The sequence below is a fragment of the Pristiophorus japonicus genome, chromosome 3 (genome assembly GCF_044704955.1).
Source record: "Pristiophorus japonicus isolate sPriJap1 chromosome 3, sPriJap1.hap1, whole genome shotgun sequence".
Classification (NCBI taxonomy): domain Eukaryota; kingdom Metazoa; phylum Chordata; class Chondrichthyes; family Pristiophoridae; genus Pristiophorus; species Pristiophorus japonicus.
In genome coordinates this window covers 23,453,403-23,480,212 of record NC_091979.1, presented here as the reverse complement: position 1 = coordinate 23,480,212, position 26,810 = coordinate 23,453,403, and the positions used below count along the sequence as shown (strand labels likewise).

The 26,810-nt window shown below is 46.8% G+C and overlaps 1 protein-coding gene across 2 annotated transcripts in view; it reads left to right on the top strand.

Annotated features, from left to right (window-relative positions):
- The window catches only part of sema5ba (sema domain, seven thrombospondin repeats (type 1 and type 1-like), transmembrane domain (TM) and short cytoplasmic domain, (semaphorin) 5Ba), a 483,409-nt gene that overhangs the window by 396,864 nt on the left and 59,735 nt on the right, over positions 1–26,810 (top strand). For both annotated transcript variants that reach the window (XM_070875254.1, XM_070875253.1), the window contains 2 exons: positions 8,962–9,105; positions 14,554–14,701. In XM_070875254.1, the coding sequence (XP_070731355.1) occupies positions 8,962–9,105; positions 14,554–14,701 (292 nt within the window). The remainder of the gene's footprint in view (positions 1–8,961; positions 9,106–14,553; positions 14,702–26,810) is intronic.

Sequence of the window (26,810 nt, the reverse complement as noted above, 5' to 3'; positions counted from 1 at the left end):
ATTAAAATGGGTGAGGGGTTAAATCCCTTCCGTGCCCCAGGAGAGAGAACCTGCGCAACAAAGGGGCTGAATCGATTTTTGTTGAGAAGGTGGTATTGAGCCTCAGACTGATTAAAAGGCACTGTTTGATATTTGATTTTTGTGTCAGTCATGGCTGAGTTGTGGGTTCAAGACCCACTCCAGAGACTTGAGCACTATAATCCAGGCTGACACTCCAGTGCAGTGCTGAGGGAGTGCTGCACTTCGGAGGTGTCGTCTTTCGGATGAGATGTCTGCTCTCTCATGTGGATGTAAAAGCTCCCATGGCACTATTTCGAAGAGGAGCAGGGGAGTTATCCTCGGTGCCCTGGGGCCAATATTTATCCCTCAATCAAAATAACAAAAGACAGATTATCTGGGTCACTATCACGTTGCTGTTTGTGGGAGCTTGCTGTGCGCAAAAAGCTGCTGTGTTTCCAACATTACAACAGTGACTGCTCTTCGAAAGTGCTTAATATGCTGTAAAGCGTTTGAGACATCCTGAGGTTGTTATATAAATGCAAGTCTTTTTGTTTAGGTAAGGGAAGGAAGGTGCTTAGTGTAAATGGACAAGTGTTGCTGGAGAGCAGTAACCAAATGTGGACTCTGGCTGGAGTGAGTTTGAGGGATGGAATGGCCGTTTTGCACCCCCAACATTATGTTCACTGTAGTGTAAATTCACTTAATGCCATGCTCCTGGTGGAGAGTTATGCTCAAAGGGAGTGCGGGTTGGAAATAGAGCTACAGCATTGTAGCTCTGATTCTCCAACCTGCGTTCTCTGAGTGTGCATAAGAATATAAGCAATAGGAGCAGGAGTAGGCCATTCGGCCCCTCGGGCCTGCTCTGCCATTCAATAAGATCATGGCCTCAACTCCACTTTCCTTCCTGTTCCCCATAACCTTTGACTCCCTTTTGTTAAGGGAAGATTGTGTTTGACTAACCTGATTGAATTTTTTGAGGAGGTAACCAAGAGGGTCGATGAGGGTGGTGCGTACGATGTAGTATATATGGCCTTTAGTGAAGCTTTTGATAAGATCCGACATGGTAGACTGGTCACGAAGGTTAAAGCCCATGGGATCCAGGGCAAAGTGGCTAGTTGGATCCAAAATTGGCTTAGAGATAGGAAGCAAAGGGTAATGGTTGATGATTGTTTTTGTGACTGGAAGGAAGTTTCCAGTGGGGTTCCGTAGGGCTCAGTACTAGGTCCCTTGCTTTTTGTGGTAGATATCAATGATTTAGATTTGAATATAGGGAGTATGATTAAGAAGTTTGCAGATGACTCTAAATTTGGCTGTGTGGTTGATAATGAAGAGGAAAGTCATGGGCTGCAGGAGGATATCAATCAATTGGTTAGGTGAGCAGATCAGTTCAGTGGCAAATGGAATTTAATTCGGAGAAGTGTGAGGTAATGCACTTTGGTAGGGCTAATAAGGAAAGGGTATACACATTAAGCGGTAGGCCACTTAATAGTGTAGATGAACAAAGGGACCTTGGAGTGCTTGTCCACAGATCCCCGAAAGTAGCAGGCCAGGTGGATAAGGTGGTTAAGAAGGCATATGGAATGCTTGCCTTTATTGGCCAAGGCATAGAATATAAATTGTATAATACTCTGGTTAGGCCACAGCTGGAGTACTGTGTGCAGTTCTGGTCACCGTATTATAGGAAGGATGTGATTGCACTAGAGAGTGTGCAGAGGAGATTTACTAGGATTCTGCCTGAAATGGAGAATCTTAGCTATGAGGACAGATTGGATGGGCTGGGTTTGTTCTCATTGGATCAGAGGAGGTTGAGAGGAGACCTTATTGAGGTGTACAAAATTTTGAAGGTCCTGGATATAGTGGATAGCAAGGGCCTATTTCCATTGGTGGAGGGGTCAGTTATGAGGGGGCATAGTTTTAAGATGGTTGGTGGAAGGTTCAGAGGGAATTTGAGTTGGGGGGCTTCTTCATGCAGAGGGTTGTGGGGGTCTGGAGCTCACTGCCTGGAAGGGTGATGGATGCAGAAACCTTCACCACATTTTAAAGGTGCTTGGATGGGCACTTGCAGTGCTGTAACCTGCAGGGTTACGGACCTCGAGCTGGTAATTGGGATTAGACTGGATAACCTCTTGTTGGCTGACGCAGATAAGATGGTAAGTATTGCAGGGAATCGAATACAGCCAGGGTGATCTCCTGGACTAGTTTCAATCGCCTGGATGAGTCGGCAAAGAATTTTCCCAGATTTTTTTCCCCAATTGGCCTGGGTTTTTATCTGGTTTTTGCCTCTCCCAGGAGATCATATGGTTCCGGTTGGGGTGGAATTTAGAATGTTTTGCAGTTGTGTGGGGCGGACTGGTTGGGCTGGGGGCTCTTTACCTTTCCGCCATTGTTGATAGGTTTATATGTAACCTTCAGGGCTGCTGACCGAGGGCCGTGCAGCTCTATGTCAGCCACCGCGGACACGATGTGCCGAAACGGCCTCCTTCTGCGCTGTAAATTTCTATGTTTCTATGTTTTGCCTGTAGTTCAGTAATTTGTCTATCTCTGCCTTGAATATATTCAATGACCCAGCCTCCACAGCTCTCTGGGGTAGAGAATTCAAAGATTCACCACCCTCTGAGAGAAGAAATTCCCCCTCATCTCTGAATGGGCGGCCCCTTATTCTGAAACTATGCCCCCTAGTTCTAGATTCCCCACAAGGGGAAATATCTTCTCAGCATCTACCCTGTCAAGCCCCCTTCAGAATCTTATATGTTTCAATAAGATCACCTCTCATTCTTCTAAACTCCAGTGAGTACAGGCCCAACCTGCTCAACCTTTCTTCATAAGTCAACTCCTTCATCTCAGGAATCAACCTCGTGAACCTTCTCTGAACTGCCTCCAATGCAAGTATATCCCTCCTTAAGTAAGGAGACCAATACTGTAGGCAGTACTCTAGGTGTGGCCTCACCAACACCCTGTACGGATGTAGCAGGACTTTCCTGCTTTTATACTCCATCCCTCTTGCAATAAAGGCCAACATTCCATTTGCCTACCAGCCCGCGACTGGGAGTGAAGGTCGGGATCGGTGAATGAATTCCAAGATCCTGCAGTTTCCATTTCCTCCTGCTTACTGTATACCAGAGGATGCACTGTATCACAAGGGCAGGAACGTTATCTGGTGTAAAACAGTGCTCACTATTCCGTTGTTAAAGTCGAGGTGTGTGGTCCCTTAACATGTAGTACCTGAGTAGCCTTGGAATGATACCCAGCACTAGGGTTTATTTCTCGAGGTACAGAATTGAAAAGTAGGGAAGTTACGCTAAACCTGTATCGAACCTTGGTTAGACCGCACTTGGAGCACTGCGTGCAGTTCTGTTCGCCATATTATAATAAGGATATCGAGGCACTGGAGAGGGTGCAGAGAAGATTTACAAGGATGATACCAAAAATGCGAGGGTATACACACCAGGAAAGCATGAACAGGCTGGGTCTCTTTTCTCCTGAAAAAAAAAGCTGAGGGGTGACCTAAAAGAGGTCTTTACAATGATGAAAGGTTTTGATAGAGTGGATACAGAGAGAATGTTTCCACTTGTGGGGAAGAGCATAACCAGAGGCCATCAATATAAGATAGTCACCAAGAAATCCAATAGGGTAGTCAGAAGAATACCTTTAAGAAGAAAAATAAAGCCTTGGATTTATATAGAGCCTTTCACGACGACCGGACGTCTCAAATTGCTTTACATCCAATGAAGTACTTTTGAAGTGTAGTCACTGTTGTATTGTGGGAAATTTACTCAGAGAGTGGTGAGAATGTGGACCTTGCTATCACAGAGAATGGTTGAAGCAAATAGTATCGATGTATTTAAGGGGAGGCTAGACAAGCATATGAGGGAAAAGGGAATAGAGGGTTATGCTGATAGATTTAGATGCGGAAAGACGGGAGGAGGCTCGAGTGGAGCATAAACGCCGGCATGGACTGGTTGGGCCGAATGGCCTGTTTCTGTGCTGTGTATCTGATGTAATCCTGTGTATGGTGAAGTCAGGTATGGGACATTGTGCAAATCAGACACTGGTTTTGTCGGTGTGGAGGTTAGTTCAGAATCTGTAGACTTTCTGGCTTCAGTAACGCAACACCCGTCGATTTTAAAATTCTCATCCTTGTTTTCAAATCACTCCCCTCTCTAACTCCAACCTCCTCCAGCCTCACAACCCTCCGAAATCTCTGCACTTCTTCAATTCTGGCCTCATGTGCATCCCCAATTTTAACCGTGCCTTCTGCTGCCTCGGCCCTAAATTCTGGAATTCCATCCCTACCAACACCAATACTATGGGCCAAATGGCCTCCTTCCGTGCCGTAATTTTCTATAATTCTGTGATAATCCTCTCCGGATCTCTCCCTCTCTCTCCTACTTTAAGGGGCTCCATCACATCTAGAGATAAGGAGGAGTGAGGGATTTGAAACATAAGGATATGCAAATTTTAAAATCGAGGCGTTGCCGGACCGTGAGCCAATGTAGGTCATCGATGCTGTGGTGAAGGGTGAACAGGATGTGGTGCGAGTTAAGGCACGGGCAGCAGAGTTGCGATGAGCACATGTTTACATCAGAAACATAAGAAATAGGAGCAGGAGCTTTTTTTAAAATTTATTAATTCACGGGATGTGGGCATCACCAGGAAGGCCGGCATTTATTGCCCGTCCCTAATTGCCCTCGAAAAGATAGTGGTGAGCCACCTTCTTTGAATACAACTGAGTGTCTCGCTCAGATTCAGAGGGCAGTTGAGAGTCAACCATATTGCTTTGGGTCTGGAGTCACATATAGGCCCAGGCCGGGTAAGGACGGCAGATTTCCTTCCCTAAAGGGGCATTAGTGAACCAGGTGAGTTTTTACGACAATCCGGTAGTTTCATGGTCCAGTAGTTTCTCGAGTCTCGTCGCCAAGAGCATGCAGAAGCCAAGCGCAGGCAGTGGAAGGAGCGTGCAGCAAACCTGTCCCACCCACCCTTTCCTTCAACCACTGTCTGCCCCACCTGCGACAGAGACTGTAATTCCCGTGTTGGACTGTTCAGTCACCTGAGAACTCACTTTTAGAGTGGAAGCAAGTCTTCCTCGATTTCAAGGGACTGCCTGTGATTAGTTTCTTGGTCAACATTACCGATACTCGCTTTTTAATTCCGATTTATTTAATTAACTAAATTTAAATTCCCCCAGCTGCCGTGGTGGGATTTGAACTCACGTTTCTGGATCATTAGTCCAAGGCTTCCAGATTCGTAGTCCAGTAACGCAACCACAATGCTACCGTACCCTCATACGGCTCTTGAGTCCGCTCTGCCATTCAGTAAGATCACGGCTGATGTTCGACCTCAACTCCACTTCCTCCTCTTAAAGAAGGAGAGAGGTAGAGAGGCGGAGAGGATTATCATAGAATCATAGAAAATTACGACACAGAAGGGGGCCATTCGGCTCATCTTGTCTGTGCCGGTAGGGAAGTGGTCCCATAAAGGGGATCAAACAGAGGGTGATCGGATGGAGGTCAGCCCAGGGGGAGCTGGACCCAGGCTCACCATCGGAGGCAAGAGCATTATACGGACGGGGTATCGAATATCCCCACTGATGAGTGTAATATCTCCAAGTTTGCAGATGACACTAAACTGGGTGGTGGTGTGAGCTGTGAGGAGGATGCTAAGAGGCTGCAGGGTGATTTGGACAGGTTGGGTGAGTGGGCAAATGCATGGCAGATGCAGTATAATGTGGATAAATGTGAGGTTATCCACTTTGGTGGCAGAAACACGAAGGCAGAGTATTATCTGAATGGTGGCAGATTAGGAAAAGGCGAGGTGCAACGAGACCTGAGTGTCATGGTACATCAGTCATTGAAAGTTGGCATGCAGGTACAGCAGGCGGTGAAGAAGGCAAATGGCATGTTGGCCTTCATAGCTAGGGGATTTGAGTATAGGAGCAGGGAAGTCTTACTGCAGTTGTACAGGGCCTTGGTGAGGCCTCACCTGGAATATTGTGTTCAGTTTTGTTCTCCTAATCTGAGGAAGGACGTTCTTGCTATTGAGGGAGTGCAGCGAAGGTTCACCAGACTGATTCCAGGGATGGCTGGACTGACATACGAGGAGAGACTGGATCAACTGGGCCTTTATACACTGGCGTTTAGAAGGATGAGAGGGGATCTCATAGAAACGTACAAGATTCTGACGGGATGGGACAGGTTAGATGTGGGAAGAATGTTCCCGATGTTGGTGAAGTCCAGAACCAGGGGACACAGTCTTAGAATAAGGGGTAGGCCATTTAGGACTGAGATGAGGAGGAACTCCTTCACTCAGAGAGTTGTTAACCTGTGGAATTCTCCACCGCAGAGAGTTGTTGATGCCACTTCATTGGACATATTCAAGAGGGAGTTAGATTATGGCCCTTACGGCTAAAGGGATCAAGGGGTATGGAGAGAAAGCGGGAAAGGGGTTCTGAGGTGAATGATCAGCCATGATCATATTGAATGGTGGTGCAGGCTCGAAGGGCCGAATGGCCTACTCCTGCAGCTATTTTCTATGATCACCAGGCTTCGGTTCTGGAGCAAGAAAAACAAATCCCATGTGGCTTTTCATTTCCAATCGAAATGTTTTCTCTCGGCAGCAAATCAACCATAAATACCACGGCCACCTTCAGTTAGTGCTGCACTGTGCATCTGCCGACGATTAATGTGTTGTGGCTGATATTGATTATGTTACATTCGAGAAGCAGCAACAAAATAAAAAGGAAAAATTAATTGCTGGAACGGGAACCAAACATCTCCCTCGTATGTTCTTTTGTCGAGTTTCATCCTTAGCTAAAAAAAAAAACGTTGGATTTCTTCGCACGCCAGGGTTGTTGTCTCTCTCTCTCTCTCCCTGTCAGCGACGCTTCGCATGAAGAAGCTCGGCCCTTCTCTCACTGATAAGCTCAGCAATGGCAGAACGAGAGCCCCTTTGCGGTCGGCTGGGAGCGGTGTCTATCTCGCGGCCAATCTTTCTCTTTGAGTGATCCTGCCAGGTGCTCTTGAGCGGTGATTGTTAATCTGTCACGAGTGCAGACTTCAGAAAGAGATTGTGTGTATGTGTGGGCGGGTTCTCGGGTTATCTTCAGTCTTCTGTTCCGACGTGCGCAGGCAGGCTTGTACCCTCGTGCCCATCAGCGGGAGAAAGAGGAGCTGAATTAGCTGGGCTGAAGCTGCAGATTGTGCGAAAGGTTGGGGCGGAGTGTAAAATGTTTCAGTGCAAGGGGTGTCGCAGTTGTGTGGGGCGGACTGGTTGGGCTGGGTGCTCTTTACCTTTCCGCCATTGTTCATAGGTTTATATGTAACCTTCGGGGCTGCTGACCGAGGGCCGTGCGGCTCTTTGTCGGCCGGCACGGACACGATGGGTCGAAATGACCTCCTTCTGCGCTGTAAATTTCTACGTTTCTATGAAAGGACTTGCATTTATACGGAGCATTTCACGTCCTGGGTGCATCCCCAAAGCGCTTCACAGCCAATTAAGCGCTCTTGACGTGGCGTCACTGTTGTAATGCAGGAAACGCGGCAGACAATTTTGCGCACAGCAAGCTCCCATGGTAATGAGGTAGTGACCAGATCATCTGTTTTTTTTTTAGTGATGTTAACATAAGAACATAAGAAAGAGAAGCACCTATGGCCCATCGAGCCTGCACCGCCATTCAATAAGATCACTGCTGATCATCGACCTCACTCCACTTTCCCGCCTGATCCTTTGATTCCCCAAGGCTACAAAAATCTAGCTATCTCATCCTTGAATATATTCAGAGACCCAGCACCCACAGCCCTCTGGGGCAGAGAATTCCAAAGATTCACAACCCTCTGAATGAAGAAATTTCTCCTCGTTTCTGCCTTAAGTGGCCGACCCCTTATCCCGAGACTGTGCCTCCCCTAGTTCTAGACACTCCAACCGGGGAAACAACCTCTCAGCATCTACCCTGTCAATCCCTCAATGTTGGTTGAGGGATAAATATTGGCCCAGGACACCGGGGAGTATTTCTTCGAAACAGTGCCGTGAGGTATCATTTACGTCCACCCGAGAGGGCAGACGGGGCCTCGGTTGAACGTCTCATCCTAAAGACGGCACCTCCGACAGTGCAGCACTCCCTCGGTACTGGCCTAGATTTTTGCGCTCACCTCTCTGGCCTGGGACACAGTGTGGTCTCCAAAATGGTTTCCTCGCTTTTGTTTTACTGGCTCCATTGCTTGTGCTCGCTCTGCTGGCTTGCAAAGCTCGGGTCTCGCAACATAAGCTGGCCCGGCTCATGAGTTTGGCCGGTGGGACGACCCGCTTTTAAACCCAGAAAATCAGCCGTGGCAAATCTGGCAAGTTTACTGATGCGCTGGCATCACGTTGGCGAGACCTGTCCCTTGGGACCTGGCCACACACACCAGCGAGGCACCAAGTTCCAGAGCTTGGGGCCGAGGCAGCAGAAGGCACGGCCACCGACGGTTGAGCGATTCAGTGTCTGAATTCAATGCAGATCTCTGCACTCTCTAATTCTGCCCTCTTGAGCATCCCTGATTATAATCGCTCAACCATCGGTGGCTGTGCCTTCTGTTGCCTGGGCCCCAAGCTCTGGAACTCCCTGCCTACACCTCTCCACCTTTCTACCTCTCTCTCCTCCTTCAAGACACTCCTTAAAATCTGCCTCTTTGACCAAGTTTTGGGTCACCTGCCCTCATTTCTTCTTATGTGGCTCAGTGTCAAATGTTTTGCCTCGTATTTCTCCTGTGAAGCGCCTACGTTAAAGGTGCTATATAAATATAAGCTGTTGTTGTTGTTAAAGGCGCATTTTAAATGCATGTTGTTGATGTTGGTGTCAAATGACCTATTCCTTAATTTATCTTTTTATTCTTTGTGGTAAATGCTGGGCCTCTTGGCCTTTCACTGAAGCTCCTCCGTCTTCTCATGTTGACCCTGCAATGCCCTGTTGTGCTTTGTGTTAAGGAATGGAGGTTGGACTTTCTGGGCCTCCTGGGCCCCGTGCAGTACGACGTGTGGAATTGGGTTCCAGGTCCGCCAGCGTTCCTGCAGTAATCCCACACCCCGCTACGGAGGAAGAGTGTGTGTCGGTCAGAGCAGGGAAGAGAGGTAAGTCTTACACGTTGCTATTGGTTGTTCCCCATTGCCGCACTAACTTACTCACCCTCTGCGAGGTTTCTGGAGAAGGCAGGGTTTGCAAGACATGCTTTGGAGGGTGAGGCTTCTATTTCTGTTTTCGACTGTTCACTTTTTTTCTGTTAACGTCTGGATTTTTTTTTCCCCCTCCCCTCCTGCCCTGGAGACGCTGACTCCCTGCCTTGGGTAAAAGAAAGGGAGAGAGAGGGAAAGAAAGAGAGCGTGAGGGAAAGAAAGTGAGAGTGAAAGAGAGGGAGGGAAAGAGAGAGAGGGAAAAAAAGAGAGAGGGAAAGAGAGAGGGAAAGAAAGGGAAAGGGAGAGAGAGAGGGAAAGAAAGGGAAAGGGAGAGAGAGGTATAGAGAAGGAGGGAAAGAGAGAGAGGGAAAAAAGAAAGAGAGGGAAAGGGAGAGAGGTATAGAGAGGGAGCAAAAGAGAGGGGAAAGAAAAAGAGAGGGAAAAGAGAGAGGGATAGAAAGAGAGAGAGGGACAGAAAAAGAAAGTGAGAAATCAATGAATCGCAGTTATGGTTCCATTGGCAGTTGTCACCCTCTGCTGCCTAAGGCTAGTGGCCATTATTCATATTTGAGCTTTGCCATTGAGTGTAGACAGGTTTCCTGACTGGAGGGCATTAATAGTTCAGTGTTCCCAACCAGGCTGCAGTAATCAATTGACTGGCCCAAGTCTATTCTGAATTAAGCTCTTCTCTAACCTGGGGCACTGTGATCTCAGGCATAGATATAGAAAAATTGGCCGAGGTTCCCGCTCCCAATCACTCCAATATCAGCATCATAGTCAGTCCCTCGAGTCGAGGATGACTTGCTTCCACGCCAAAAAGTTCATAGGTGTTTCAATGAAGGACCTAATATTCCAGGTCCCGAACTAAATCTCGAAGGGTGGAAGATGCCTGTGCGTGGATTTTTCTAACGTATGCTGGCCGTTGCACACCAGCCACCACATTGACAGAGCTAGGTCTTGGTCCAGTGGCAAGAGTCATCCAAGACGACAGGAGACCAGCTCTCCTGCACGGATCTAGTGCGCACACATATCGCAATGTGGGCTGGCCCGTGCTGCCCCTGGGCCCTCGGCTCTTCTGGGACCCAAACTCGCGCCTCTCCTTGGCCCTGACCACGTCCCTCTACAATCTCTCGCCGCTCCTTCGACCCAAAACTCGCCGCTCCTGCAGTACCTGCCCACGCTCCAATCAGCGACCTGGATCTTGGTGACGTCCAATCCAGTCGCCCTCTTTGCTGCCGTTGCTCTCCTACTCCAGCTCGAGGTGCTCCCTGGAGTGGTACGCCGCCATGCTGCTCCTTCCGCTCCCCGGCCTGCTCCAATGGTGCTCGCAGGCCGGGGGCCCGTGCAGACTCCAATAACCCTTGCTGTGAACAGCAGGTTTAAGAGAACATGATCTGGTTTAGGTGGGTTACCTCCCTAACCATCTGGTAGCAGCTCAACTGAGATACCTCCCTGGTTATCTGGTAGGCAGCTCAACTGAGATACCTCCCTGGTTATCTGGTAGGCAGCTCAACTGAGATACCTCCCTGGTTATCTGGTAGGCAGCTCAACTGAGATACCTCCCTGGTTATCTGGTAGGCAGCTCAACTGAGATACCTCCCTGGTTATCTGGTAGAGAGCCACAGTCCCTTTTGAGGCTTAACTAAGACCGGCGGGCGACTGGTGTTTGTGGAACTGTTAAAGCAAGGGGTCAATGTCTTCAGGACGGGAAGGAAGAAGAGAGAAAACCGACAAGGAAAAAACCCCACAATTAAAAGGAAACTTGCATTTATATATTGCCTTTTACGACCTCTGGACATCTCAAAGCTTTACAGCCAATGAAGTACTTGGAAGTGTACTCGCTGTTGTAATGAAATTAGTCATCCAAGAACTTCTCCTTCTGACACCTTCCCATGGACTTCATACAGTAACTTGCCTGACAGGATAGGACCACCTCACAGAGAATCTCAGGGCCCTGGTCGTCTAACACACCCAACAATGCATTAACAGCGTGAAAGGAAAGAAAGACTTGGATTTCTTACGCACCTTTCGTGAGCACTGGACGTTCCAAAGCGCTTTACAGCCAATGAAGTACTTTTTGAAGTGTAGCCACTGGTGTTGACTTATGAGGAAAGGTTGAGTAGGTTGGGCCTCTACTCATTGGAGTTCAGAAGAATGAGAGGTGATCTTATCGAAACGTATAAGTTTATGAGGGTGCTCGACAAGGTGGATGCAGAGAGGATGTTTCCACTGATGGGGGAGACTAGAACTAGAGGGCATGATCTTAGAATAAAGGGCCGCCCATTTAAAACAGAGATGAGGAGAAGTTTTTCTCTCTCAGAGGGTTGTAAATCTGTGGAATTCGCTGCGGAAGCTGGGTCATTGAATAAATTTAAGACATTAACAGTTTCTTAACCGATAAAGGATTAAGGGGTTATGAAAAGGGGGCAGGGAAGTGGACCTGAGTCCATGATCGGATCAGCTATGATTGTATTAAATGGCGGAGCAGGCTCGAGAGGCCATATGGCCTACTCCTGCTCCTATTTCTTATGCGCTCGATGGCCCGAATGGCCTCCTGCGCTGTAACCATTCTATGATTCTACAACTGCCCTGCTCTTCTTCAACATGGTGCCAAGGGATCTTTTACGTCCACCTGAGAGAGCAGAGGTTTAATGTCCGAAAGTCAGCACCTCTGACAGTGCAGCGCTCCCTCGGTGCTGCACTGGGGGTGTCAGCCTAGATTTTTGTGCTCAAGCCTCTGGAGTGGGACTTGAACCCACAACCTTCTGACTGAGAGGCGAGGGTGCTGCCCACTGAGCCACTGGCAGTGAAGAGATGCTTGGCTGGCCCTTCAGCTGTCTGCTCGTTGCTGGTAATGTGACGAGATGTGAATAGTGCGCTCTGCAGGGCCCCCGGGGACAGGGAGGCCACCCGATAAGGAAAAGTTGCTGCTCCCGGAGATGCCGGTGCGAATTACCAGCTCCCCGTCCGCTCCAAGCAGCTCCGAACGGCAAAACCCAAGCAAAGTACTGGGAATCTGAAATAAAAACAGGAAATGCTGGTGTACACTCAGCAGGTCAGGCAGCATATGTGGAAAGAGAAACTGAGCTAATGTTTCAGGTCGGTGACCCTTCATCAGAACTGTCATCATGAAGAGTCATCGATCTGAAACGTTAACTCTCTCTTTCACTCACTCTCTATTTTGCTCTCTCTCTTTCCCTCTTTCTTTCTTTTCCCCTATCTTACCCTGTCTATCTCTTTCTTTCCCTTTTTCTTTCACTCTCTTATTTCCCCTCCCATTCTTTTCCTCTCTTTCCCTTTCTCTATCCCCTTCTCTCTCTTTTCCTCTCTCCCTTTCCCTCTCTCTTTCTTTTCCCCTATCTTTCCCCCGCTCTCTCTTTCCTCTCTCATTTCCCCTATCTTTCCCCCTCTCTCTCGTTCTCCCTCTCTCCCTTTCCCTCTCTCTTTCTTTTCCCCTATCTTACCCCGTCTGTCTCTTTCTTTCCCTTTTTCTTTCACTCTCTTATTTCCCCTCTCATTCTTTTCCTCTCTTTCCCTTTCTCTATCTCCTTCTCTCTTTTCCTCTCTCCCTTTCCCTCTCTCTTTCTTTTCCCCTATCTTTCTCCCGCTCTCTCTTTCCCCTCTCATTTCCCCTATCTTTCCCCCTCTCTCTCGTTCTCCCTCTCTCCCTTTCCCTCTCTCTTTCTTTTCCCCTCTATTTCTTTCCCTCTCTCTTTCATTTCTCCTATCTTTCCCCCCTCTCTCTTTCTCCCTCTCTCCCTTTCCCCCTCTCTTTCTTTCCCTTTCTCTTTTTCCCCTCTCTCTTTTATTTTCCCTCTGTCTCTCTCTCTTTCCCTTTCTCTTTCCCTCTCTCTTTTTCTTTCGCTTCCGCGTGTAGAATCGCGCTAGGAAATGATCAAACAAGTGCCACTCACCCTCTGTACATCAGCCAAGACACCATTCTTCACCTGCAGGTGTCGATAGAAGTCATAGAATCATAGAAGTTTACAGCACGGAAGGAGGCCATTTCGGCCCATCGTGTCCCTGCCGGCCAACAAGAGGCTATCCAGCCTAATTCCACTTTCCAGCTCTAGGTCCGTAGCCCTGCAGGTTGCGGCACTTCAAGCGCACATCCAAGTACTTTCTGCCTCTACCACCCTTTCAGGCAGTGAGTTCCAGACCCCTACAGCCCTCTGCGTGAAGAAATTTCCCCTCAAATCCCCTCTAAACCTTCTACCAATTACTTTAAATTTATGCCCCCTGGTTGGCCATTGTGCTAAGGGAAATAGGCCCTTTCTGTCCGCTATATCTCGGCCCCTCATAATTTTATACACCTCAATGAGGTCTCCCCTCAGCCTCCTCTGTTCCAAGGAAAACAAACCCAACCTATCCAATCTGTTCTCATAGCTAATATTCTCCACTCCCAGCAACATCCTCATAAATCTCCTCTGTACCCTCTCCAGTGCAATCACGTCCTTCCTGTAATGTGGTGACCAGAACTGCACGCAGATGGTGAGTGTTGCTCTCTGGTTGATGTCCAGCCAGCTCAGTACAGACCCATTTTTAAAAATTCATTCACGGGATGTGGGCATCGCTGGCAAGGCCGGCATTTATTGCCCATCCCTAGCTGCCCTTGAGAAGGTGGTGGTGAGCCGCCTTCTTGAACTGCTGCATCTGTGTGGTGAAGGTACTCCCACAGTGCTGTTGGGGAGGGAGTTCCAGGATTTTGTCCCAGCGTCAATGAAAGAACGTCCGGCACATGTTCCAAGTCAGAATGGTGTGTGACTCGGAAGGGAATGTGGAGGTGGCAGTGTTCTCATGTACCTAGAAACATAGAAACATAGAAAATAGGTGCATGAGTAGGCCATTCGGCCCTTCGAGCCTGCACCGCCATTCAATAAGATCATGGCTGATCATTCCCTCAGTACCCCTTGCCCTTCTAGGCGGCAGGGGTCGCGGGTTTGGGACTTGAGCTCACCTGATCTGTGCTGCTCAGTACCAGAGGCTATAAAATCTTCTTTCTCATTGAAACGTATAAAATTCTGACTGGGTTGAATAGACTGGCTGGGAAGTCGAGAACAAGGGGTCACAGTCTCAGGATATGGGGTAGGAAATTTAGGACCAAGATGAGGAGAAATGTTTTCACTCAGAGGGTGGTGAACCTGTGGAATTCTCTACCACAGAAGGCTGTGGAGACCAAGTCACTGAATATATTTAGGAGGGAGATAGATAGATTTCTAGACACAAAAGGCATCAAGGGGTATGGGGAAAAAGCGGGACTATGGTGTTGAGATCGAGGATCAGCCACGATCATGTTGAATGGCGGTGCAGACTCGAAGGGCCGAATGGCCTACTACTGCTCCTATTTTCTGTGTTCCTTTGCTTGAGGTTGGTGACCTTCATTAAAGCTGGCTCTTCTCTTTTCAGATTTTGCAATGAGAATACTGCTTGCCCACTGCCGGTGTTCTGGTCCAGTTGGGGCCCTTGGACCAAATGCAGCGCTGATTGTGCCGGAGGGATGCACTCGCGGCAGAGAAGCTGTGAAAATGGAAATACCTGCCCAGGTTGTGCCGTGGTATGTATGGTCTTGTCCGTGTGAAGCCAGTAGAATGTGTCTAATCTGTCAGAGTTTAGGATACCTCTCCCCCCTCCCACCCCTGCCCGCTCTGATTTATCTGCTTGACCACTGCCGGTCTGGTGTGATAGTCGTTAAGTGGATCTTCAGGAACCAAGCACTGAGCTAGGTGTTCAGAATAGCCGCCAAGAAAATAGACCATGAAACGAAGGAAGAAAGATGTGCATTTCTACAGCGCCTTTCATGTCCAACGGATGTTCCAAAACGCTTTACAGCCAATGAATTACTTTTGAAGTGTAGTCACTGTTGTTGGTGTGTTCAGTCAGCACTCTGGTACACCTGCAGGAATCTAGTATATGTTGGAGTACAAATAACCAACCTTCCTTCCGTCCTTCCTTCCTTCCTTCCTTTCTTCCTTCCTTCCTTTCTTCCTTCCTTTCTTCCTTTCTTTCTTTCTTTCTTTCTTTCTTTCTCTTTTGCTCTCCCTTTCTCTCTCTTTCTGAGCTTCTTTCCTTACTTTGTGCAGAGTTCTGGATGTAACCTGGCGCTTGAGTTTGAAGGAACCAGACAAAATGTGTTCACGACTGGAAGCAACATTCCTGTGCACGCTGCGGGATCTCGCCTGTTTTCCTTGGGACAGGGATCTATGCCACACACAGGTCTGGCGCTGCCTCACAGCCCCCACCCCCCCCAGCCGAGAGTTCTGTGTGTGTGTTGCTAGTCCGGTGCTGCGTGGATTGTAACAGATATCTGGAGCCTCCGTCGTGCTGGCTGGCAGCAAGCGCAGCCCCTCGGGGCCCAAGTTGTGTTGGGTTTGGATATTTGAGCCAGAACAGAAAAGGCTTCAGGTTTGGAAATCCGGCCTCCCTTCACCGAAAATAAAAATGGCACAAATCGAGAAGGGAAAGGCAGAGAGGTCAAATAGCTAACCATGTGGGGATGTCAATATTGAATCCACACATCCGTTCTGGGAAATGTTTACTAAGCTCTGAAAAAGGTATTTTAAAGGAAAACCATGGCTGAATTCCAAGTATGCAACAATTGCAAAAACGTGCTGGGTTGGTTAAGAATGTTTTGTGAGTGGAGAGAACACGATACAATAGGAAGCCTTTTTGGGATATTATTGCCATGATCTTTGGTTTGATTCTTACCCCTTAAGGGAGGTTGCAATGTTTTTTGCACAGAAATCACACAGAAACAGACTTTAAAAAAGCTATGTACTTCTTAAAAACATATTTGTAGACCAGTAGGACGAAGAACAGTGATGTTCTTATTGTAAAAGATTTGAAATCCAACATGGACCAATTTCGATAGAAAGGCTTGGTGGTGGGGGGGGGGAATGGCATGAAGCATGTTTTGTTCAATGTCCATTTAAGACCTATAACTTATTAAAAAGTTTTGTACATGTACTTCGTGTCTACACAACTTGACTTCCTGTTGCCATGTGTTTCTTACATTTTTATCAACTTTTTCCCCTGATAGTTGCTACGCCCACATTTATAATGGTTTTCGTCCATATAAACTCATAAGAACATCAGAACTTAAAAAATAGGAGCAGAAATAGGCCATTCGGCCTTTCGAGCCTGCTCCACTATTCAATAAGAACATAAGAAATAGGAGCAGGAGTAGGCCATACGGCCCCTCGAGCCTGCTCCGCCATTCAATATGATCATGGCTGATCCGATCATGGACTCAGCTCCACCTCCCTGCCCGTTCCCCATAACCCCTTATTCCCTTATTGGTTAAGAAACTGTCTCTATCTTAAATTTATTCAATGTCCCAGCTTCCACAGCTCTCTGAGGCAGCGAATTCCACAGATTTACAACCCTCTGAGAAAAGAAATTTCTCCTCCTCTCAGTTTTAAATGGGCAGCCCCATATTCTAAGATCATGCCCCCTAGTTCTAGTCTCCCCTATCATTGGAAACATCCTCTCTGCATCCACCTTGCTGAGTGCCCTCATAATCTTATATGTTTCGATAAGATCACCTCTCATTCTTCTGAATTCCAATGAGTAGAGGCCCAACCTACTCAACATTTCCTCATAAGTCAACCCCCTCATGTCAATAAGATCATGGCTGATCTTCTGCCTCAATTCCACCTTCCCGCCCGGACCCCATATTCCTTGATTGCCTTAGCATCCAAAAATCTATTGATCTCTGTCTTGAATATACTCAGCGACATAGCCCCCACAGCCCTCTGGGGTAGAGAATCCCAATGATTCACACCCTCTGAGTGAAGAAATCTCTCCTCAGCTCAGTCCTAAATGGCCGGCCACTAATCAATCTGATTGTGCAATCTAGTCACTGGGTCCTCACTATTTGCTCACCCGTCTTTCCTCAGTAATTGAAATGTTTAATGTCCCAAATAAAGTATTAATCAAAATGTAAAAATGACTTATTTCGCAACAGCATTTATCCCTTGAATTGCCTTTTCAACTCTTTTAATGCCTTCATTAACGTTTTTAATTGAAGGCCTCAGCCTCTCCCAAAAGCCTGGGCTTAGATTTGATATATTTTGGCCAGAGCTGCAACTCACTGAGTTAAATGTGGATCATGTAATTTTTACCTAATTACTCTGAAATCATCAATAAAATTTGGTCTGCTTCTTTGATGCACGAACCTCGCACATTTTTCGATTGTTCCATTGTTTCATGTGTCGGCACTTTGTCAGAATGTTTGACGAGATGTTCCGATGAAGGGAGGATGCCAAGGACATTTGTTAGAACGATACCAGGGATGAGGGACTTTGGTTACGTGGAGAGAGCAGAGAAGCTGAAATTGTTCTTCTCAGAACAGAGAAGGTTAAGGGGAGATTTAATCGAGGTGCTGAAAATTATGAGGGGTTTTGATAGAGTAGATCGGGAGAAACCATTTATGCTGGAAGAAGGGTCAGTAAGCAGAGGACATTACATAGGATTACATTGGATATACGGCACAGAAACAGGCCATTCGGCCCAACCAGTCCATGCCGGCGTTTATGCTCCAATCACGCCTCCTCCTGTCTTTCCTTATCGAAATCTATCAACATAACCCTCTATTCCCTTCTCCCTCATATGCTTGTCGAGCCTCCCCTTAAGTGCATCGATACTATTGGCTTCAACCACTCCCTGTGGTAGCAAGTTCCACATTCTCACCACTCTTTGGGTAAAAAAGTTTCTTCTGAAATTTCAGGTAGTGGCCAAGGAACCAGAGAGGATATGAAGAGAAATATTTTTAGGCAGCGAGTTGTTGTGATCTGGAATGCATTGTCTGAAGGGACGGTGGAAGCAGATTCAGTAGTAACGTTCAAAAGGGATTTGGATATCTATTTGAAAAGAAAACATTTGCTGAAAGCTTGGTGCCTCAATGCGAGGAGTATTCGGAACCCAGGAGAGGGCTCTGAGCTAGTTAGAGTGGGTGAGAGCGCAGATGAACAGGACCCAAAGAAAGAATGCAAAAGGCAGGAGGCAACAGAGCAGAGTAGCACTGGGGTAAGTGTAAACCACAAAAACTAGTATTAAAACACTCTACCTAAACATTCGAAATAAAGTAAATGAGTTGATGGCACAAATCATTACAAATGGGAATGATTTGGTGGCCATTACAGAAACGTGGTTGCAGGGTGGCCAAGACTGGGAATTAAACATACAGGGATATCTGACAATTCGGAAGGATAGACAAGAAGGGAAAGGAGGTGGGGTAGCTCTGTTAATAAAGGATGATATCAGGGCAGTTGTGAGAGATGATATTGGCTCTAATGAACAAAATGTTGAATCATTGTGGGTGGAGATTAGAGATAGTAAGGGGAAAAAGTCACTGGTGGGCGTAGTTTATAGGCCCCCAAATAATAACTTCACGGTGGGGCGGACAATAATCAAGGGAATAATGGAGGCATGTGAAAAAGGAACGGCAGTAATCATGGAGGATTTTAACCTACATATCGATTGGTCAAATCAAATCGCACGGGGTAGCCTGGAGGAGGAATTCATAGAATGCATACAGGATTGTTTCTTAGAACAGTATGTTACAGAACCTACAAGAGAGCAAGCTATCTTAGATCTGGTCCTGTGTAATGAGACAGGAATAATAAACGATCTCCGAGTAAAAGATCTTCTCGGAATGAGTGATCACAGTATGGTTGAATTTATAATACAGATTGAGGGTGAGGAAGTACTGTCTTAAACGAGCGTACTATGCTTAAACAAAGGGGACTACAGTGGGATGAGGGCAGAGTTAGCTAAAGTAAACTGGGAACACAGACTAAACGGTGGCACAATTGAGGAACAGTGAAGGACTTTTAAGGAGCTCTTTCATAGTGCTCAACAGAAATATATTCCAGTGAAAAATAAGGGCGGTAGGAGAAGGGATAATCAGCCGTGGATAACCAAGGAAATAAAGGAGAGTATCAAATTAAAAGCCAATGCGTATAAGGTGGCCAAGGTTAGTGGGAAACTAGAAGATTGGGAAAATTTTAAACGACAGCAAAGAATGACTAAGAAAGCAATAAAGAAAGGAAAGATAGATTACGAAAGTAAACTTGCGCAAAACATAAAAACAGATAGTAAAAGCTTTTACCGATATATAAAACAGAAGAGAGTGACTAAAATAAATGTTGGTCCCTTAGAAGATGAGAAGGGGGATTTAATAATGGGAAACGTGGAAATGGCTGAGACCTTCAACAATTATTTTGCTTCGGTCTTCACAGTGGAAGACACAAAAACCATGCCAAAAATTGCTGGTCATGGGAATGTGGGAAGGGAGAACCTTGAGACAACCACTATCACTAGGGAGGTAGTGCTGGACAGGCTAATGGGACTCAAGGTAGACAAGTCCCCTGGTCCTGATGAAATGCATCCCAGGGTATTAAAAGAGATGGCGGAAGTTATAGCAGATACATTCGTTATAATCTACCAAAATTCTCTGGACTTTGGGGAGGTACCAGGGGATTGGAAAGCAGCTAATGTAATGCCTCTGTTTAAAAAACGGGGCAGACAAAAGGCAGGTAACTATAGGCCGGTTACTTTAACATCTGTAGTGGGGAAAATGCTTGAAGCTATCATTAAGGAAGAAATAGCGGGACATCTAGATAGGAATAGTGCAATCAAACAGACGCAACATGGATTCATGAAGGGGAAATCATGTTTAACTAATTTACTGGAATTTTTTGAGGATATAACGAGCATGGTGGATAGAGGTGTATTGATAGATGTGGTCTATTTAGATTTCCAAAAGGCATTCGATAAGGTGCCACACAAAAGGTTACTGTAGAAGATAAAGGTATGCGGAGTCAGAGTAAATGTATTAGCATGGATCGAGAATTGGCTGACTAACAGAAAGCAGAGAGTCGGGATAAATGGGTCCTTTTCAGGTTGGAAATCGGTGGTTAGTGGTGTGCCACAGGGATCGGTGCTGGGACCACAACTGTTTACAATATACATAGATGACCTGGAAGAGGGGACAGAGTGTAGTGTAACAAAATTTGCAGATGACACAAAGATTAGTGGGAAAGCGGGTTGTGTAGAGGACACAGAGAGGCTGCAAAGAGATTTAGATAGGTTAAGCGAATGGACTAAGGTTTGGCAGATGGAATACAATGTCGGAAAATGTGAGGTCATCCACCTTGGGTGAAAAAAAAACAGTAAAAGGGAATATTATTTGAATGGGGAGAAATTACAACATGCTGCGGTGCAGAGGGACCTGGGGGGAATCCCCAAAAGTTAGTTTGCAGGTGCAGCAGGTAATCAGGAAGGCGAATGGAATGTTGGCCTTCATTGCGAGAGGGATGGAATACAAAAGCAGGGAGGTCCTGCTGCAACTGTATTGGGTATTGGTGAGGCTGCACCTGGAGTACTGCGTGCAGTTTTGGTCACCTTACTTAAGGAAGGATATACTAGCCTTGGAGGGGGTACAGAGACGATTCACTAGGCTGATTCTGGAGATGAGGGGGTTACCTTATGATGATATATTGAGTAGACTGGGTCTTTACTCGTTGGAGTTCAGAAGGCTGAGGGGTGATCTTATAGAAACATTTAAAATAATGAAAGGGATAGACAAGATAGAGGCAGAGAGGTTGTTTCCACTGGTCGGGGAGACTAGAACTAGGGGGCACAGCCTCAAAATACGGCGGAGCCAATTTAAAACTGAGTTGAGAAGGAATTTCTTCTCCCAGAGGGTTGTGAATCTGTGGAATTCTCTGCCCAAGGAAGCAGTTGAGGCTAGCTCATTGAATGTAGCTCATAGATAGATTTTTAACCAATAAGGGAATTAAGGGTTATGGGGAGCGGGCAGGTAAGTGGAGCTGAGTCCACGGCCAGATCAGCCATGATCTTATTGAATGGCGGAGCAGGCTCGAGGGGCTAGATGGCCTACTCCTGTTCCTAATTCTTATGTTCTTATGTTCTATGGGGAAGGATCGAGAGAGTGTGGGACTAATTGGAGAGCTCTTTCATGGAGCCGCCAGAGGAACGATGGGCCTCGCGGCCTCCTTCTGTGCTGTAGGATTCTATTAAGAATTCCTACCTAAAAACGTTAACCGATCTTTGCTCTTTCTGAGGCCACCAGGCGTAGTGCGCATTTTTAGAATTATTGGGCTCAAGTTTGGGACCCCCGCTAGAATGGCGCACATCGGAGAGGCCCGCCTAATTTGTAGAGGGGTCAGCCCCCCTCCCTCCCTCCATTCAGCTTCCCCACCTCCTCTCTTTTCTCCCCCCCCCCCCCCCCCGTTCAGCCCTCACCTCTCTCCCCTCCCCTCTCCTCTCTCCCCCCTCCTCACCCCCTCCTCTCCCCCTCTTCCCCTCTCCTCTCTCCCCTCCCCTCTCCTCTCCCCCTCCCCTCTCCTCTCCCCCCTCCTCTCCTCTCCCCTTCCCCTCTCCTTTCCCCCTCCCCTTTCCCCTCTCCCCCCCCCCCCTCACCCCCACCCCTCGCTGTCAGAAACACAGAGAGACACTGACAGAGAGAGAGACACTTGGGGGGCGGTTCCAGCACGCTGTTGGAGGGCTCCCAGTGCTGCAGTCGGTGAGTAGAAAGTTAATTTTTTATTTATTTTAATGATTTTTTAGTATTTTTTAATTTTTTAATTTTTTTTATTTATTTATTTATTTATTTATCATTTATTATTGATGATGGTTCTTTATTTGTAAAAGTGAAGTCTTTAATGTTTGTAAACTTCCCTCCCCCCATATCACTCATTACCTACGCCTGATTTGTAAGTGTAGGCAAGGTTTTTCTGAGCGTACAAAAATCTATTCTAAGTTACTCCATTCTAAGTTAGTTTGGAGTATGTTTTCGCTGCCTAAACTTGCAAAACGGGCATAAGTGGCCGGACACGCCCCCTTTTGAAAAAAAAATCTGTTCTACAATGAAACTATTCTAACTCACTGGAATTGGAGCAAACTAAATGCCAAGAATTGCAATTTCTAAGATGCTCCATTCTAAACTAGTTGCTCAAAAAAAATAGGAGCAACTCAGGCCGAAACTTGAGCCCAAAATTTCATGATTTGCAGGATTTGTGCTTTTTTTAAAAGAAATTCTGCAGAATATATTAAGGCGGCGAGCTCTGTGAGTTCCAGGTTTGAATGATCGACATGCCGATTTGTTGTGTTGTACTAAGGGCTCCCTTTTTATCCAACAGGTCAAGCGTTAAAATCGTGCCTCTTCAATTTTATGTGGAAGGACTGTCATTTATTTTGAGCATGTGTGTAATTATTCTCATGCTTCTGTCTGCTGTTTGTGCCACCCGCACTCTATCATGGATGACAGACTGGCAGCAGATCTGAACAATCCTGGAAATTATGCGAAGTTTTAGTTTACCTATTCCCCTGGCCTCAGCCCTCTAAAGTGTGAGGCCTCGTACCTGCTCATGGGAGAGACAAGCGGGCTCCAGCAATCTGCATTGGAGCCTCCTCTACCTGCCCAATTAGTCATTTTAACAGAACCCTGGGAAAAGAATGCTTCTTTCACGACCACCGGACGTCTCAAAAGCGCTTTACAGCCACTGAAGTGCTTTTGGAGTGTAGTCACTGATGTAATGTGGGAAACGCGGCAGCCAATTTGCGCACAGCAAGCTCCCACAAACAGCCATGCGATAATGACCAGATAATCTGTTTTTGTTATTGTAAGGGTTAACTTCAAACCACCACTCGGAGTCCGTTAGCCTTAAAATAAATGCAGTTTTATTAATTAATACAAGCTAGCAGGGGAGCTATTCCTTAAGGAACGCTCAAAGAAGTGGCTGGAGGCATTCTCCTTTATACAGTTTCAGATTAAGTCATTGGATAATTACGCAAGTTACAATTAATATATGATGATTGATTAATACATGATTGATTGGTACAGCGCTACCTCCAACCTGGCATCTACATGTCTTAAATGGTAATTCCGGTTACGATTACTGTCATCCATTCTATTCTATCCTTATCTTGTTATTCAGTTCAGTTTCTATGTTATCTGTCTGTATCCTTGCCTCCCAAAGTCTTTGGTCTGTGAATTAGAAAGTTTTGCTTCTTGTAGGGATGTTCTCACAGTCTGTGGGTTCCAGCCTGTAGGTTCCATTTTAAAATCTGTTAGCTACATTTTAAAATGGCACAATGTTATAAAGAATTGTAATTTCCCTCTTCATTCCCCCCTGTTGGTCCCTGATTATTTCTAAATAATCAGCCGACCACATATATGTTCTGAGCCATCTGCCGGGAATGGTGATCAAATCCATTTCCTTTGAATCGCTCGTAGTTCTGTCTTTTAATGGAGTCTTTACATGCTACTCCTGACCATTTCCCTGGGATTATTTGCAAGCTACTTATAGAAACATAGAAACATAGAAAATAGGTGCAGGAGTAGGCCATTCGGCCCTTCTAGCCTGCACCGCCATTCAAGAGTTCATGGCTGAACATGCAACTTCAGTGCCCCATTCCTGCTTTCTCGCCATACCCCTTGATCCCCCGAGTAGTAAGGACTTCATCTAACTCCTTTTTGAATATATTTAGTGAATTGGCCTCAACAACTTTCTGTGGTAGAGAATTCCACAGGTTCACCACTCTCTGGGTGAAGAAGTTTCTCCTCATCTCGGTCCTAAATGGCTTACCCCTTATCCTTAGACTGTGACCCCTGGTTCTGGACTTCCCCAACATTGGGAACATTCTTCCTGCATCTAACCTGTCTCAACCCGTTTTGTTTTTGTTTGTTTTTGTACATACAGAGCATAAGCTCAGGGGTTTTAGTTGTTTCCCTAACGTGTTACAAAGTCACTCGCCTCCCTATTACACCCACCCTAACCTGCGAGACACCGGACACCACCGCAGGTCAGGAGTACAAGAGCTGGAGTGAGCCACTGCAGCTTCCAGCGCGAGCCGACACAAATGTGCGACGGCTTTGAGGTGGGCGACTAGGTGACGTCATCAGGACCCAGGTCACCGTTTGGAGCGTGGGCAGAAGCATCGGCAGGGCCCTGGTACAGCGGAGGAGCGGGAAGGACGTGGCGGACTTGTGGCGAGTGATCAGGGCGGAGGAGCGATGAGGGATCGTGACTGAGATTTGGTGGGTGATCGTGGCGGAGGTGCGGCGAATGTTTGTGGCGGAGGTGCTGCGAGAGTTCGTGGCGGAGCTGCGGCAAATGCTTGTGGCGGGTGAGCGGCGAGAGATCGTGGTGGAGGTGCGGTGAATGAGGGTACGGGGCCAGAAGAGCCGAGGGCCCAGGGGCAGCACGGGCCAGCCCAAACTGCGATATGTGTGCGCATTAGGTCCGTGCAGCAGAGCAGGTCTCCAGTCGTCCTGGTTAACCCTTGCCACTGGATAAAGGCCTAGCTCTGTCGAGCCCGTGTGGTGGCTAATGTGCAATGGTCACCAATACGTTAAAACAATCCACGCACAGGCATCTTCCACCCCCTCAATTGGAGCTCAGGACTGGAACATCGGGTCCTTCATTGAAACATATGTGAATATATGTGGAAGCAAGTCATCCTGGTTCGAGGGACTGCCTTTGATGATGATGACACCCTACGTTACATAGTTACCAAGGCTGTTTGCTGTTCGGCTAGAACCACGCGGTTGTATATCCCTCAGATCTTACACATCAGATATAGTTGGATCGTATTACATAGCTCCACCACTACCATTATTATCACAATCGGGTGCCACATCAATTTGAGGCCCACGTAGGCCTTAGGTGACCAGCCCTTAAAAATGTCCCGCCAGTGGTGAACCGTGAGGTCACTTAGTTCCTCCGTCACTCGGATAAGTTCTTGTTTTGTGTAACTCATTACGACCTTTTGTCTGAATAACCGTTCCGTTTTTTCTCCCAGGTACTTGGTCACCTGAATGTGTTTTTTCAAAAAGGCCCTTAACTTTCTCAAGTCCACTACCGGGGGTACTACTGACAGTCCTCTGGTGCTTCTATGTGGCGTAATATTCTTCTATTGTCCTATTTGGTAGGACTTGGTCGTTTTAGCGTCAAAGATGGGGGTAGTGTGCTGACGTGGATTGAGAACTGGTTGTCAGACAGAAAGCAAAGAGTAGAAGTAAATTGGTACTTTTCAGAATGGCAAGCAGTGACTAGTGGGGTACCGCAAGGTTCTGTGCTGGGGCCCCAGCTGTTTACATTGTACATTAATGATTTAGATGAGGGAATTAAATGTAGTATCTCCAAATTTGCGGATGATACTAAGTTGGGTGGCAGTGTGAGCTGCGAGGAGGATGCTATGAGGCTGCAGAGTGACTTGGATAGGTTAGGTGAGTGGGCAAATGCATGGCAGATGAAGTATAATGTGGATAAATGTGAGGTTATCCACTTTGGTGGTAAAAACAGAGAGACAGACTATTATCTGAATGGTGACAGATTAGGAAAAGGGGAGGTGCAACGAGACCTGGGTGTCATGGTATATCAGTCATTGAAGGTTGGCATGCAGGTACAGCAGGCGGTTAAGAAAGCAAATGGCATGTTGGCCTTCATAGCGAGGGGATTTGAGTACAGGGGCAGGGAGGTGTTACTACAGTTGTACAGGGCCTTGGTGAGGCCACACCTGGAGTATTGTGTACAGTTTTGGTCTCCTAATTTGAGGAAGGACATTTGTGCTATTGAGGGAGTGCAGCGAAGATTCACCAGACTGATTCCCAGGATGGTGGGACTGACCTATCAAGAAAGACTGGATCAACTGGGCTTGTATTCACTGGAGTTCAGAAGAATGAGAGGGGACCTCATAGAAACGTTTAAAATTCTGACGGGTTTAGACAGGTTAGATGCAGGAAGAATATTCCCAATGTTGGGGAAGTCCAGAACCAGGGGTCGCAGTCTAAGGATAAGGGGTAAGCCATTTAGGACCGAGATGAGGAGAAACATCTTCACCGAGAGTGGTGAACCTGTGGAATTCTCTACCACAGAAAGTTGTTGAGGCCAATTCACTAAATATATTCAAAAGGGAGTTAGATGAAGTCCTTACTACTAGGGGGATCAAGGGGTATGGCGAGAAAGCAGGAAGGGGGTACTGAAGTTGCATGTTCAGCCATGAACTCATTGAATGGCGGTGCAGGCTAGAAGGGCTGAATGGCCTACTCCTGCACTTATTTTCTATGTTTCTATGACCTATATTTCCTTCCAACACACATTTATCGGAGGTTCCAATCGATCCGTGTTCAAGTATACCATATGGGTATTGGTTTCGCATATGTAGTTTTGTCCGATGTCATGTATTATGGTATCATTTAAGGGTTGCAGCTGCCATTCACAAGCCCCTTCTGTGCCTTCCATGCTGCATGGTTCCACCACTGATGTATGTAGCGGGCATACTTGCTCGAATGGCCACTTTACACAGTCCATCCTGTCGTGCATTTTATTCTTCGGGTCTATCCATTTCCCGTGGCTTCCATAAGTTTTTACCGAATAGCTGTGATAGGGTCACAAACTCACACTATATTAGTAACATTAGCCAATAACATAGTCATATTACATCCCTTTTCATCACATCGCGTTAACTTCATATCTGGCCTGAGTGTTAGATTTCGTTGGTCAAACTGAAACAGTTTAGCCCATCGTGGGGCATTCCCAGAGAATGCTATCCTTTATAATTCAGACCGCTGTCCTTCCTTAATCAGGCCCATTATAACGCAGTGAGTCTTAATGGCCTCCCGTGTTAAATTGGAC